The 14,830-nt window shown below is 43.7% G+C and overlaps 1 protein-coding gene across 1 annotated transcript in view; it reads right to left on the bottom strand.

The window, feature by feature from the left end:
- CPS1 (carbamoyl-phosphate synthase 1) overlaps positions 1-14,830 on the bottom strand; it is a 104,708-nt gene that overhangs the window by 18,909 nt on the left and 70,969 nt on the right. The window contains exons 26-30 of the mRNA XM_038142769.1: positions 12,174-12,355; positions 5,949-6,143; positions 5,315-5,382; positions 3,009-3,084; positions 157-234 (exon numbers count right to left, since the gene is read on the bottom strand). Coding sequence (XP_037998697.1) covers positions 157-234; positions 3,009-3,084; positions 5,315-5,382; positions 5,949-6,143; positions 12,174-12,355 — 599 coding nt within the window. The remainder of the gene's footprint in view (positions 1-156; positions 235-3,008; positions 3,085-5,314; positions 5,383-5,948; positions 6,144-12,173; positions 12,356-14,830) is intronic.

Genomic DNA, 14,830 nt, shown 5'->3' with positions numbered 1-14,830 from the left:
CACAACAGTTTTGAGCCTAAGACGAATTCTTCTTGTTTCTTTACTTTCCTCAGCATGAATCCATGGCTCTGTAGTAAATTATTCAAATTACACATTTTTGCAGATCTCAAATCCTGAAAAAACAAGTTTAATATTAAAGAAAAGCAAAGTACTTACTCTTCCTGCCTTGGCTACAGCATCCATTTCCACCTCACGAGCATCTTCAATAAATTTAGTGAGTACCACAGGGTAATCCTGTCATCAATCCAAGAAAAAATTAGAAAGTTTTTGTAAGAGAGTATTTGTAGATCACCTAGGACCCTTTGGAAGCAAAAGACCAGAAGAACAATGTAGTGATATCCTCGGTTCCACAGATAAGTGAACTTTGCAAAGATCCAGTGGGGGAAACTCAGCATGATTTCCCCAAAACCACTGATGCAAAAAGTGTGAGCTCTCCATAACAACACTAGGACAGGGACATTTGGGGCAAAACCATAGAGGTTATGGCAAGAAGAAGAAGAAAATAGCAAGAAACTCATGGATGACCTCTAATCCCATCTCCTAAAGACAGCCCTTAACTCCAAGATCTTCAATTCTTCCTTGGTCTGAGCCTCCCACCCTCATGAGAGGGTGCTTCACAGAGGAACTGATCCTTGGCATGCTCAATGACTTTGTAGAGTACTTGGTTGCTATTTTTGAGTCATATATTTTATGCAACTGATCCATTCCTTTCTAATTTTTCTGCCTGGTTTCCTAAGTCTCCCAGGGAGAGGTTGCCACTAATTATAGCTGACCAGGAACAACGTGGCCTTGACCCTCACTACCTTCCCTCACTGTTTTCCTTCCTCTTCTTCCTGCCTTTCTCTGGGATGCTAGCACACAATTCCACTCTCCTCCAATACTTTCCCCTTCCAGACACTTGCTCCAAAAAAACTCTAATCTGCATTCTTCCTGGCCAGCTTTGCGTCTCAACATTTTACCTGTCCCGTCCACTATTAACTGCCTCTTATTTATTAGAGAATAAAATGAAATAAATGACAGTTTGTGCATGTTTTAAAGGCTCCTCTTGAAAAAAGACCAAGAGACTCCAGAAGTTACAAGACACAATTCCTTCCATTTGTCAGTGCAAGGGTAAATTCACAGGCAAGGACAATGCTGAAGCCTACACTGTTTCATAAATTTAGTGGCTTGTGTCCTGTTACTTTCTGTCTTGCTGCAGTTTTTCACCTGAAGATTTTATATGCGCACACAACCTTGTTTGCTTCAATCTGTCACAACCTGCATTTGAAGTTTAGAACATTACTGACAACATAAATGCCATAATGACACAACACAGAAACAGCAAAGTCATTAAAACAACAGAACAAGAACTAGTCAGGGCCCTTACCTGGAGGAGTTCTGCTGGATGAAGCAGAACTAGGTAAGGCTTTGGAACCAGAAAAGCTGAGCCTATGTCCCACAAAGATACTCACAACTAATACTGGGAGCTCCTGTGGAACCACTCACAGGCCACAAAGCCTTGACCACACTGAAAAATGCTCCCTAATGTAGAAGCAGAACACTATAATTTTGTTTTGGGTTGCTTTTTGCTAGCTTGGCTTGAACTATATTGTGTATTTGCCAATACTGGATGAAGGAAGAAGCTCTTCCCTTGGCAGTCTGACTACACTAGGAAAAAAACAGCATGTAAATCTAGGGTAAGCCTCTTCAGGATCAGAACCAGAGCACCCAAAACCTCATGGTGTGCAACTTGTCATTTCTGCAGTCAGCAGCAGTGCCTGGTGTGTGTAGCAGAACTGGATATGATAAGGATAACCCCATGGGAACACCCTCTCTTTCCCCTAGGAATATGTCATGTCTTGGCTAGACTACAAATGCAGCTCCCAGAAAGGCTTCCTGCACCAGGGATGAGACGTCTCACAACCAAAGAACAGCACTGCCCAATTCAAGTCAGTCAAGCTGTGGCAAATTAGGCTGACATGGGGTCTCTTCTGGGCTAGAGCCTCCTATAGGGCCACCACAAAGCCACCCATCACCCAAAAAGTGATCTGTCCCACTGAATGGGCCTTAAGGCTGCTGCCTGCTCTGCTTCTGTGAGTGTAAACACAAAGCAGATGAAGCACAGAGGGAAATTTGGCATTTTGGGAGGCCCAGCACTGCTCAGATCCTGCACACTACCACAGGCTGAGCCCATAGTCTTCTGAGAATAGTGAAAGAATTCCTTCTGATGGAAGTAACAGTTGCACTGCCCCACTAAAACTTGTTCAAAGATGGTAATAAGTGGTCTCCTTGCCTCCACACTAACCTACCCTTCAGGATATTATTACTGTGGAAGGTATCTCCCTTTCATGCCACCACTTCTTGCTGAAAAGTTAAACTTGCACCATTTGCCTCATGCACTTAAAAACCTCACGGTTTAATTCTTGTTCAAGCTTTAACCACCTAAGAAAGCAGTGATATGTGAGAAAGCAGTAATATGTCTGACTTCTCCAGCCAGTTGTGTTTTCAGAGAGTTCCTCTTTGATTCATTTGTTTTTAACTACTTTTTTTTAACAGTGTTTACAGTGCCACAGCCCTGTTCTGAACAGTGACCGTTAAAAAAAAATAAAAAAAGGAAAAAAAAACCTTCCGAAGAGATGCCAAGATGAAGTATTTAGTTGTTCAAAGAAGCCAGGCAAAACAATTGAGCAAGTAAGTGAAAGATGCTCCCATTTTTATGCTGGTTGGCATAACCTGCCACTGGCAAGCCTGGAAGGGTCCCAGCTCAGAGAACTACATCTATTTGCATAACTAACTGGTCAAAAATTGTTAAACAGCCGTTCCTACTCCATGCAGGCATCCTGGTGGGATCAGTAAGGATATTTGATATTATCTGTTAGGGAACAAATTGAGGAGTCACACTGTCTCCTCCCCAGGCAAGGAAGGGAAAGAGTGAGGAAGACACAATAAGGAAACGAAGAGATAGAAAACACAGTAGAGATTAAACAAATAAGGGGAACACAAAAGAAAGTGGCAGCACAAAGAGGTACCTGAGAGACTCTGGTGGCTTCTGCTAAGAACTTCTTCATTTCCTCTTCAGTGAATACTACGTTCATTGCAGACCCACTGTGAGAACAGGAAAGGAGAGAAGCCAGGTCAGCCTCCCTTGTGAATTCTAGGGAGAGATCAGTGTTAAGCATCAGGGCACAGGGTTCACAATGCTACCAACTACCTCTGCACGACAGACTAGCCAAGGAAGCTCCTGACTCCAGCCACTTGCCCTGCTCTTCACTCAGAGAGAGGCAGAGGTGGAACCCAATTACCCTCCATTATCCTTCCCAAAGACAGGAGACCTCCAGAACTACAGTGGAGAAATAAAGAACTGTGTTTTCATAGCCTTAGCACTGCTGCCAAATGCCCTTCCTGAGCCAAGCCCTCGAAGGTCCCCCTAAGCTGGGGGAGATGGCTGCTCAGCCACCCAGCCCCAGTCAGGGCCAGACTTTCCCCCAGGAGCTCAGGACAAACACACTTGGCTCACTTCAGCCCAATTGCTCCTCAGAGACAGATGAAGTGAGGCTTGCATGGCTCACTGGCAATGGTGTAAATCCAGATGCAAACAGGCTGTTCTTTGCTGGCCATTTCACTGTGCTCCTCCCCTAATGTCTCATTCTTTAAGGGAGGGGACACATTACAGCAGATATCTGAAAGCTGCTTCCATTGTAACTGCCAGTAATATCAGAGAAGGGGATCTGGGAGAACATGGGTCCAGAGTGTGTGATTCAAGTCCTTTTAAAGGCAAGAGTCTTATTAAAAAAAGATGTTATATTTCCCATTTCTACCACTGATGCTCAGCTTCCCCTTTGCTTTGTTGGGCAAGTCCACAGAGGCTGTGGGGAAAAGTGGAAGAAGGATCTATGCCACAAATCAGTCACTTTATCCTAAGATAAATAGACACAGGTACCTAGGTGATTGTATTTACCTCTTGGGCTGATGTAAATCACTAGAGTTCAATAAATCCATGAACTTGTGTCAATAGTACCACTGAGGATGTGAGCTGGTGTACAGTACCTAACTGGCAGGGAAAGGCATTCAGTTTTCCAGGGAAACTGGCCAATATTAAAGGTCATATCTGCTCAGAGGATGAAGAAATCCAGCAGTGGACTGCTTCTGCTCTGCAGACAGAGGCCAGGCTGAGGACTGTGCTAGGGCTTTTCACACTCTTGTTCCTCAAGTTTTACATCCTCCAACTTCATCTTTCTCCCTGGAGTCGCCCTAGCCTGCACTAACACACATTAGCAAATACTTAACACAGAAGGGGCCTATAATGGTTTTAATACAGATGGAAAACAGACTAAAAGAATTGTTCCTTAATAACTGGAGAATTACATCAGGAGCAGTTGTTACTTTATACTTAACTATGCTCAACTTCGCTCCTGACAGGAGAGCTGTTTTCTAACTCTGCTCGAAACCCTACTGCAAGTCTTAGATAACAGATAGAAAAGTCACATTCAGGAGTTGCTTCTAAAGGATATTTCCTTCAGGGATGAAGAAACTCTTCCCCTTTTCTTCTTTTTAAAAAAAAAATTGCGCTTGTCCTCCAGCCCCAAAAGCTGATATTGAGCTTCTTCATTTTGATATGTGTGTCTTTCATATGAAAAGGATCCTGTCTCCAATTTATTTTCACTTGTAAACTGTGCCCAGCAAACTGCCTCTCTGTGCTGAGTCACCCAGCTATGAAGAAACTTCTCACAGAGAAGAGCAATCATTCAGAACTTGTGAGTTTGCTGTGTGCATGTGCTGGTGTGACCTCCTCAAAAAGTCTGGCTGGCTGCTGGAAATGAGGGACTCTGTACAATGTCTGTTTAATGAGAAGCAGCTGCCACAGTGTAGGGACATAAAACATGCCTGTAAGCAGAGAAGCTTGGCAAATAAGAAGCTGAACTCAAAAGATGCACTGTCATTTTCTGAAAACAGATGCCCATCTCAATAAACAGCCTCAGCAGGTTCCCTTCTCCTTTTCCTGGTGGCAAGCAATCTTCTGACTTAATTGTAAAGGTAACAATCTCAGGAACCTGAAAGAATATCCCAGATGGTTTGTGGTTTTGGCCTTGAGATACGCAAAAGGTAATACAGCTGAGCAGAGATTCTTATGATTATGTTCTACCTCTGATCTGTGCCTGATGGACTTCAGGCATCCATTGGCTTTATTAATTGGTTGGAGCAGTTGTCTCATGGGCAGCTTGATGCCACTTACACCTAGCACAGAGTTTCCCACACATCCCCTGTTCTCCCTTGTCTCAGAGAGGTTTTTGGAGTTCATACCGCACGTTGCTGAGTTCTGAGAGCTGAGCCTTACCTCAGAACATAGGAGGGCCTCAGCAAGCATGGATAACTCACAGACCTTGCAAACTCAACTGCATCTCTCTAAAGAAAGGGAGGAAAAACATGCTGTGAAGAGGAAAATATTTTAAAGTTATTCCAAAATTCCAATTCTAACCACATTTACACTTTACTAGCAATTAAGATGAGGGGAAAGAATCTGGAGGCTGCAGCCTGCACTGAATGTCTCACACATTACACTGAATGAAACTTCCTGGTTTCAGAGCTGGCACCTTCAGATCTCCCCTGCCCATAGAGCTCCACTGGGCAAAAAGAGCAATGCCAACACAGCTCTGTTCCTTTGCAATCTCCACCTGCCAGAACAGATCTCAAGCCCAGCAGGATACCCAGACCAGCCTGTCAGTGGTGCTAACTTCTGCTGGGTATTTACCACAGGTTGTTGAGGTGGTTAAAAGACACTTCCCTTCCAGTTCCCACCCTGTGCCAGTGCTGCTGCAGCATCACTTTACAGGGATCAAAAAAGTTCTTCAACGTGGGCAGTAAAAAACTGTCCACAATGCCTTCAAAATCTTGAAATGCATTAAGATGAGCAGATGCACATCCCAACCCCCAGCTGCTTCAGCATTTCCCAGGTGCACATCACAACTCACCAGTGTGCTGACTGCCTTCCAGGGAGCCTGGGCCACGTGCAGCTCATCCAGGACAGCTGAGAACGTGGAACGATCTTCTGCCTGGTCAATCTTTAAAGGATCTGTGCCAAGAATCTTCACTCCACTCTGGTGCAGAGGTACTGCCAGGTTGTTGGGAATCTGCCCACCTACAGAAATAATGCAGCCACTGCATCCCTGTTGGAAGGCAGAAAGGAGCACGGTCATGTCCAAGTTATCTTAATAGGAAGAGCTGTCACAACAAAAACCCAATCTTTAGAGTATGTCCTTTTTCAGGCTGCTGTGAACAATAACAGATCATAGGGCCACAAAGATCATCAGAGACCTGAAGTACCTCTCCCATGAAGACAGGCTGAGAGACATGGGGTTGTTGAGTCTGGAGAAGAGAAGCTCCAGAAAGACCTTACTGCAGTCTTCCAGAGCCTAAAGAGAATTTACTAAAAAAGAGGAGAGCAACTTCTTACATGGGCAGATAATGATAGGGCAAGGATAAATGGTTTTAAACTGGAAGAGGAGAGATTTAGGTTAGATGTTAGGAAGAAATTCTTCACTCCAAGGGTGGGGAGGCCCTAGCACAGGGTGCCCAGAGAAGCTGAGGCTGCCCCATCCCTGGGAGTGTCCAAGGCCAGGCTGGACAGGGCTTGAAGCAACCTGGGATAGTGGAAGGTGTCCCTGCCCATGGCAGGGGGGTGGAACTAGATGATCTTTAAGGCCCCTTCCAACTCAAGCCATTCTACGATTTTATCATAATTGTGCTGATCCAGAAGCAGCCAGGCTGCAAAGTGTGATCTGCAGTGTGTATCCTCCCTAAACCAGAAATACCCTCCTCAATATCACTCAAAACCCAGCAATAACTGGAGGCCAAATTCCCTAGGGAACCAGAGAAGTTTGCAGCTTTCACATCAACCCACGATTCCCTAAGTCCTGCTTGAAGCACAGACTATTACTTTGTCTGCATGTCATGTTTAGGTGCTTCTCCTTTCCCAGTGAGGACAAAGCACTGAGCTGACCATGTTGCCTTGCTCTCCAGGGGAAGGGCACTGCACTGGGAACATGCATTGCACACCAACAAACCCCAACACTCTGCCCTGTGGGGTCAGGGTTCCTTCCCATGTTCTCCTACCCATGTGGACATGGGAATTCTCACTACAACTGAACCTAAAACCCCTGCTTGCTGTGGCCTTTGGACCCAGCAGCACAAACAAACAAGATGCTGAGGTCTTTGTTTTTTAGCCTAGCTCTTGGAGAAAACAGCCTCTCCCATGCTCATGGGCAGAGATTTCCAGAGCAGCAGACATTCGTGCAAAATCTTTTTTATTCCAGAGATGCAAGGCAGTAACCTCCAGCAGAGATGCAATGGGAAACAACTGGAATTTATGGGTTTTTTTCCTGCCAGCACTGCTACTCAATAAGCAAAGCACCTTTCCTAGCCCCAGAAGCCAGTCTTTAAGGAGTGTAACAAAGCTAAGCAGAGTATAAATCAGAGCCCAACACTTCATAGAGTCTGCAAAGCTATGGATACACTTAGCCCTTTGTTTTAATCAATGCTCCTTATTCCTGACTAGCTTCTTGTTCCTGGCAGTGCCCTGCATGGTAGCAGGTATTTCAGCAAACTGTCAGAGGGGCTCATTTCCACACAGGTTATTTGGAAGCGCTCCAATTCCAGAGGTAGATGGGGCAGGACAGGTGGCACAGCATCCTCCAGCCACAGTGGAGCATTTCATGGCTGTCACTGGGCAGCATTGCATTTTAAGTGAGAAAATAATAAACAGTAAATAACAAGAGACAGCTGATCCTGCTTGCTAACACACACCTTTCCACAGGTGCAAATATGGGCTTTTTTTTTCCTTTTTACACAGAATCCCTAATGCTTTCAAGTAGAATCTAGTCAGGTGTGAAAATTTTCTGTAGAAGAAAAGGCCTTAGAGTACCTACAACAAAAAGCACTTTACTTTCAAATTATGGATGGTGAAACTTTGCCCAAAGGACAATCTGGCCCACAGAACAGCTCCAGTGAAGGGCTCTTTTGAACCAAGTGTGTTTTACAGTTCTACCCACTTCTAACAAATGAGAAACATAAAGCAAGTGATCCATGGTTTGGCTCTAAAAGGTAGAGGAACAATGTTCTTTTAATTAACAAGTGTGTTTTTCCTGAAGAAGGTCAGCCTCTCTGGCCTTCCTGGAAGAGGCATTCCTTCATCAGGGATTTAAAGGGATTTGGAGTGGCAAAACTGTAAACTGAGAGCAGAAGGGACTATAAGTGACTGTGCAAAAAAAAAAAAAAAAAAAAGATAAATGTTAGTACAGTCCCCACTCAGCTTTGATGTGGGAATTTCCTACCATAACAAAGATCCAGCAGGCTGGCATTTAAGCAGCACTTACTAGCCCAAGGTTATTTGCTCAGCAGGCTAATACACAGCATGAGATGATTATTTTTTTCCTTTTTTTTTTTTCCTTTTCACTCTGCAGTCACTTGTGGGGTGCCATGATGCTGCTGGCCAACAGCAACCACGTGAAAGAGCTTAGGCAGGCAGTGAAAAAGGACAGGGGCTGTTTTGTGCCCAAAAGCAGGTGTCTCGTGACATCAGAGCTCACCATCTCCAGCCTGGAAGAGAAATCCATGCCTTAGTGCTTCCAGACCCATCCAATCCAGAGTAACTCCCTCCAGTCCCTGGGCCCTTTATCATCCCACAAGGATAAGAACCAGAGTGTGAAGAAGCAAACCCTCCTTGCAGCTTGGAAGGAAGGAGGGTCACAAGTCAAAGCAGCTTTGCTTCCAAGGTCAACCAACATCTTAATCTATCCTTGACACATGTGAAATGTGAAGTGTCCCAGCTAACAGCTTCTGCTCAGCTGCTGCTCATTCCTGCCTTTAAAACAATTCTAGTTACTGCACATCTGAAATGCAAATACTGCCTACATCAAAGTTGGGATAGAATTAGGGACTTCAGCCCTAAGGAGACAGAGGAGATTCCTTTTTCAAACAGATAGCAAAGACTCAAATGCTCATTTTTACTCAAGAAGAACCATAAATTGAATCGAGCTGCTGCTTACTTCTTTACTTTAAAATTCTGCTGTTGTTTCCCAAAGCATGTTCCCACCCAGAGAGCAACCACTGTCCTGACAGGGAACACAACTGCCCCACTGAGAAATGTGGGCAGGCAGAAAGGGAGCCCACTGCATATCACTTTGTCATCAGCCATATTTTAATTATAAAGAAAATTAATAACATCCTTGCCATTAGATACGGTTAAAATACACGCAATACATAATCTAGTGATAGAAGCCTAGAGAGAATTATTTTCTTCTTTATAACAAAAATCACTCTTTTTATTACTACCTTGCTGTTATGTCATTAGTAATAGAGCTGGGGTTTCTTTTTCCCTGAGTTTGAAAACAAATTAGACCATTAAAATTGTACCTAGGAGCCTCCTTTACTTTTATGAATAGTTTCAGAATAATCTCCAAAACAGAAAAAAGAATCAGTAGAGGCCCTCAAGCAGATAGATATTAAAATAAAAAGGGAACATCTTCTCTGGAAACAAAAAGCCAATAAATCTGAGGGAAGGAATTTTATTTATTTTTTTAAATTACTGTCCTCACAGACTACCACCTAACTCTGCACACTCTCAGTAAATTAAACTTTCCTCCAATGAACAGCTCTGTTATGCAGAGCTCAGACTCTGGTGAGCCACTGCAGCTGGGAATGTCATCCGGAGGTTAAAGAGAACATAAGGAAGAGAAAGAGAGGGGACAGCTGAGCACATCCCTGGGAGAGGGCTGTGTGGAGCTGTGAGCATTTCTTGGTGGGCAGCTTGCAGCTGTCTCAGTGCTGGTGGTAAACTCACTCCTTGATGTAGTCTAATTTATCTGATCAGAAAAGCTGGGGCAAATCAGTGCACCTATTCACTTGGGCTCAACAGCTGCCCAAGCTCTACTGCTTCACCTAACAATGTTTAGGGAGCTGAAATATCATCTCTGCTAAGGGCTCAGGGCTGTGTCCACTGTTTGCTGAGATTTTTAGATACAGTTTGCCAATGATCCATGACTTTTCAGTTATTTCCAACCGTTAACTGTCCATTGAAACACCAGAGGAGGCAAATGACCAGGAGAGGTTAAAAGAGCAGTCTGAAATCATGACACTGTTAATGCTCTGTATGTGAAGATGGGAGAGATGGCTATCTACAGGATTGGTGAAGGATCTCAGAATCAGATTCATTTTTAATTTGATCTTCTCCTTAGGGGCTGAATTCCAACTGCATTTGCCTGAGGAAGTATTCTGTTAACAGGACATTAGCATTTGGCTCACTCATTTTTCTAAAGAACTGACATGTAACAAATAATGTATCTTAGATTACACTTAACTGGAGGTCTGGGCTCTGTCCCCAGCTCTGCCCAGGTTCTTTTGCATTACTCTGTGCAGGCCTATCTACTCCTCAGTTTCCCTACTTGCAAATTAGGCATAATAATACCATTACCTTATGTCACTGCTGAAGAAAAGTGGTTTTACTATTTGTATTTACTATCCACTTTGGGAATCATTAGACAGTACAACACTGATTTTGGATGTTTAGGCTCAGACTTCTGATGGCTTGCACACCTCCAGCACAAACATCAAGTTGGTTGTTTGACACTCATGCCAGAGCAGCAAAGTCCTCTGCAAACCCTGGGTATGACAGGATGCTGCTATTAGACCTGGAGATCTGCATTGCCCCCCACCAAACTGGCCATGCCTTGCTCTGGCAAGCAGGATAATGCAAGTTTCAACATGTATTCAGTATTCTTTGCACATATTTTTCTTACCCAACCTGCTAATTACTAGCACTCCATGTGGAAATGAGCTCCCTCATCACCTATCTCTACCTTCTCTTTGATCCTGCAGTAATTAAATGTTGTATTTCATCAGTGTTATTTGTCTGACAAACTGTCACACCAGTTTCCTCCACGCCCCTGCTCAGTTCAGTTCTGTTAAGTAAACAAGAGTTTAAGTGCTTTTAGAGATGAGCCTCGTGGATAATCCTAAAGCATCTAAAATTCAGCCTTTAAGAGTCCAGAGAGCCACCAGAGTCTTTTGGTCTCTTGAAAATCTACGTTTTCCAGTAGTAATCTCTGTTTTTACAAAAATTTAAAACAACCTGTACAAACAGGGAAGTAAGAACATGCAGTCTAAAAATGGTCACAGACAGTATTTTGCAAATGGCTGAAGAACAGAGCCTAGAGTCTGGGACTTAATTTCTGCTGTGCTTTGGCCTGGTTCCAAATTTGGGAATGATCACAACATGGCCAGATTATAAAACCATTTTAGAAATTTGCACCCATTCACAAAGGAGATAGGCTCACATCCTCATATACCAGGAAAAAGAGTCAAGAAAAATCACAAGTTTAACATGATCTGGAGAAGATTTCAGACCTTTCTGGAAAGTTCTTCACCAAGTTCTGCAAAATTGCTTCAGCAAGTTACATGACCAATTCGTGCAGAATTTCAGGGTAGATGAAGGTCCTGAAAGCACTTTAAAAGCCTCAACAACAAACCCAAGATGAGCGTGTTACTCACTAGGAATCAACATTTTCGATATTGGGGCCAACTGCTTACATTATACACCCCCTCACCATCAAATATGTTGGGACTCTCCTCCATCTCTTAGATCAGCACTTCTGAACACTTGAAAATTGCTCCAAGACCAGTGCAAAGCCCAGATCAGGAGCTGGAACATTTTATGGTTTGATGGCAATTCCAAAGCTCCTCCCTGGTCTATCTGCCTGTATGCTGGACCACATCCACTTGCCAACTGCACTGCAAGGCCAAGCCTGTGAGTTCTTGAGCACACAGTGGTGTGATACACAGAATTCCTCCAACTGATCCAGGTGGAGGACTTGTGCTTCAAAATCAAGGGTGTGCTTAACTGCTAAGGCCCAGCAGTGCAAGGGCAGAACAATTTGTGCGATAAATGTCTGTGCAGCAAATTAAGCCTGCTTGTAAATATTGCACAATATGGCATCTTGCAAAATAATTTCATATTTACTTGGCATTCTTTATTGAGCAGCCTGCTAGGAGCATCAGTGATGTGTAAAACGCAACATCAGGATCCAAAGCAAACAGCTTTTTCTCTCTCCTCTCACCCCCAGCTGCTTTGCAAGCTAGTGACAGGAATTTTGAGAAGTTTGGGTTGCTACGTGGCTTTTTATAGTGCTTCTGCTTTTCTTTACCTCATTTTGGTAGATGTCCAGGATCCTTTCCAGTGACAGCTCCTCAAAGTACAGTCTGTCACACTCATCAAAATCTGTGCTCACTGTCTCTGGGTTGCAATTCACGACCACGGTCTTGTTGCCAAGCTGACGCAGCGTGCGGATACTGGAGACAGCACACCAATCAAACTCCACACTGCTGCCTGCCAGGAGACAGAAAAGGGGGCAAGGAAAGGAAGGATGCAGAGAAGAAAACACAAATAGATATTCTCAGCACTCCAGCTTGAAGAAGAAAAAAAAATTAGTCAGCATTGCCTCTTGTCAGCTCAGAGCCAGAAATGTAATTGTCCTCCCGTGGAAATTAATCATCCACAAAACGTGAAGCTCCAAGCACAACAGGTAAGTTGGCTCAGCTGCTCAGGAGTGACAGACCTCTCCAACATGTCTGTCATCCTGTGCTCATAAACACTTCAGTGTGCTCTTGCTTTCCATCCAATCACTGCTGCCTGCCAACCAATGCACTCCACGATAAACTGACCAGTGGGATAAGCTGAGCTCCTGTTATTATAAGACAGCGCTGCTTACTCCAGGAAACACAAAGCATTTGCACAGATGTGGTGTGAAGAACAGAAGACTGAGGTGTTTTTTACCTTCCACAAGAGCTAAACCAACAACAGAAGAATTACATCTCAGTGGGTTTGACATTCCTGTACAGTGACTCCAGGTAAGGCAGATGAGAAGAACAACATTTCTACAGCCACTCTGTGATCCCTGGATCTTGCTTTAAAGGCTGCAGTGACTATGGCAACACTGTGGGATGAGCACATCCTACTGTCCCAGACCTTGAGTGAGCACTGCGCCTGTCTTGGAAGGAAAGAGGCACAGAGGGGCCTGGGTGAGCACCAGGACTTGGTGCCTGGCCTTGGGCAAGCTGCAGCTCTCAGGACTCAGGCAGTGCTGGAGGCTCCAGGGAACACTTGAACCGAGACTTGTGCAAACAGCTACTGCCCCACACATTTCTGTGCTCCAACATCTAAAACAGGTACCACAAACAGAGGATGAGGCATAAAGAACATCATTAAATGGTTATGCTTACAGTCCACAAGAAAACCTCGGCCTCATCGTGCTGCATTCGGTCATAACATGATTGTTAACCACTGATAATACTTTTATATTTAATTGTGTGACAAGGTATGTTAGAAATTCAGTCTGTGCTTAATTGCTGCCTCCACCCCCTCGTCACAAACTGATGGCTGGCACAGGTCACTCCCTGACAGGCACGTAAGTGTTTCCCCACTTCAGTCAAACAAGAACCTCAAAACATGCCTAAGCTTCAGTTAAAACCCCACAGAAAAGAGAGGAAAATCAAATTTGAACCTGGATGTTTCCAAGAAAGGACACCGGACGCTCATTCAGTTTTTGTATTCCACTTCCATTACAAGGGTATTTCTAAAAGCATAAGAAACCTCAGCTTTGGAACACAATGGTCATCTGGAGCCCTCATCTGACTGCTTCAGATACAACCTGGGAAAACAGCTGAACAGCTGTTAAGTGTATTCCAGGCACATCCAAATGTAATGACCATATCCAAACATGGGAAGAAGGGAGACCGAAAATAAATAGTATTACTAGTAATGACTGCTGTAACATAACCAGACACTGTTCCTCAGGAGACAATTGCTACATCAGTACATGCATGGTTTTGAACTCACTTCCACGTTTCAATCACACTGAGTCTATGTGCACACCTGCACTCTGCTGGCCCATGCCAGTGGTAGAAATATATTTATATTGCTTTTAGGGCTGACAGACAAACAAACCCCCTTCCAGCACAGGAGATCCCCTCCTGGAAGCAGGTGAAGAGAGAGGATTGCTGAGGATTCATTGAGGCTTCATGTGTGCAGGAGAGATGTGCCAAAGCAAGCACTGAAGCTCAAGAGTGTGTAGCTGCATTGACTCACATCACGTTTCTATTTGGCATATTAGCTTACAAGAAATGTCAAAAAACCCACTTCAGTTTGCATAATTTTCTTTCTAAACACAGAATACAGCATGATTTTTGAAATGGCCTCACTACCCCCAAATATTTTTATTTCTTTGCAGAAGTGTGAACATATTATTGATCTGCAATCTATTCTCAACTATTTTCAAATAAAATTCATAAGGGTTGTTTTGTTTCTTTTTAACCTATAAGTTAGCTTTCACAAAGGAAATGAGAAAAATAATGTCACATGTTTAACTTCCATCCAAATCATTTAGCCTCTTCTAACCTGGAAGAGAACACTGAGTTGATCCCACTGAATTCTGATTACAATACTGAAAGCAGAGAGGAAGCACACTGCTTACTTGCCTTCAAAGGATAAAAAAAGTGGTGGAGAAAAAACCAAAACAACTTGGCTACTGCATCTAGGAAAAAAAATATTTTACAGCTACAAGTAATGGTTTCCTGTAGCAGCCTTTATTTAGTTACAACATCTTCTAAAGATGGTCTTGATGGATCTGATCAGAGCTGCAGAGCAGATGAGACCAAGAAGAGACCTGCCTGTCTATTCTAAGCAATGAGGAGTTTTAGGTGAACAGTGGAACATGCATTCACATATATTTGGTCAACTCGTGAAATAACACTGCCATCCTTTTCATTTTTTGTAGCCATGCCACACAGCCTGTTGAACAGCAGA

The sequence above is a fragment of the Motacilla alba genome, chromosome 7 (genome assembly GCF_015832195.1).
Source record: "Motacilla alba alba isolate MOTALB_02 chromosome 7, Motacilla_alba_V1.0_pri, whole genome shotgun sequence".
NCBI classification, from domain to species: Eukaryota; Metazoa; Chordata; class Aves; order Passeriformes; family Motacillidae; genus Motacilla; species Motacilla alba.
Note: the sequence above shows the minus strand (reverse complement) of the source record. Positions and strands in the feature narration are given on the sequence as shown.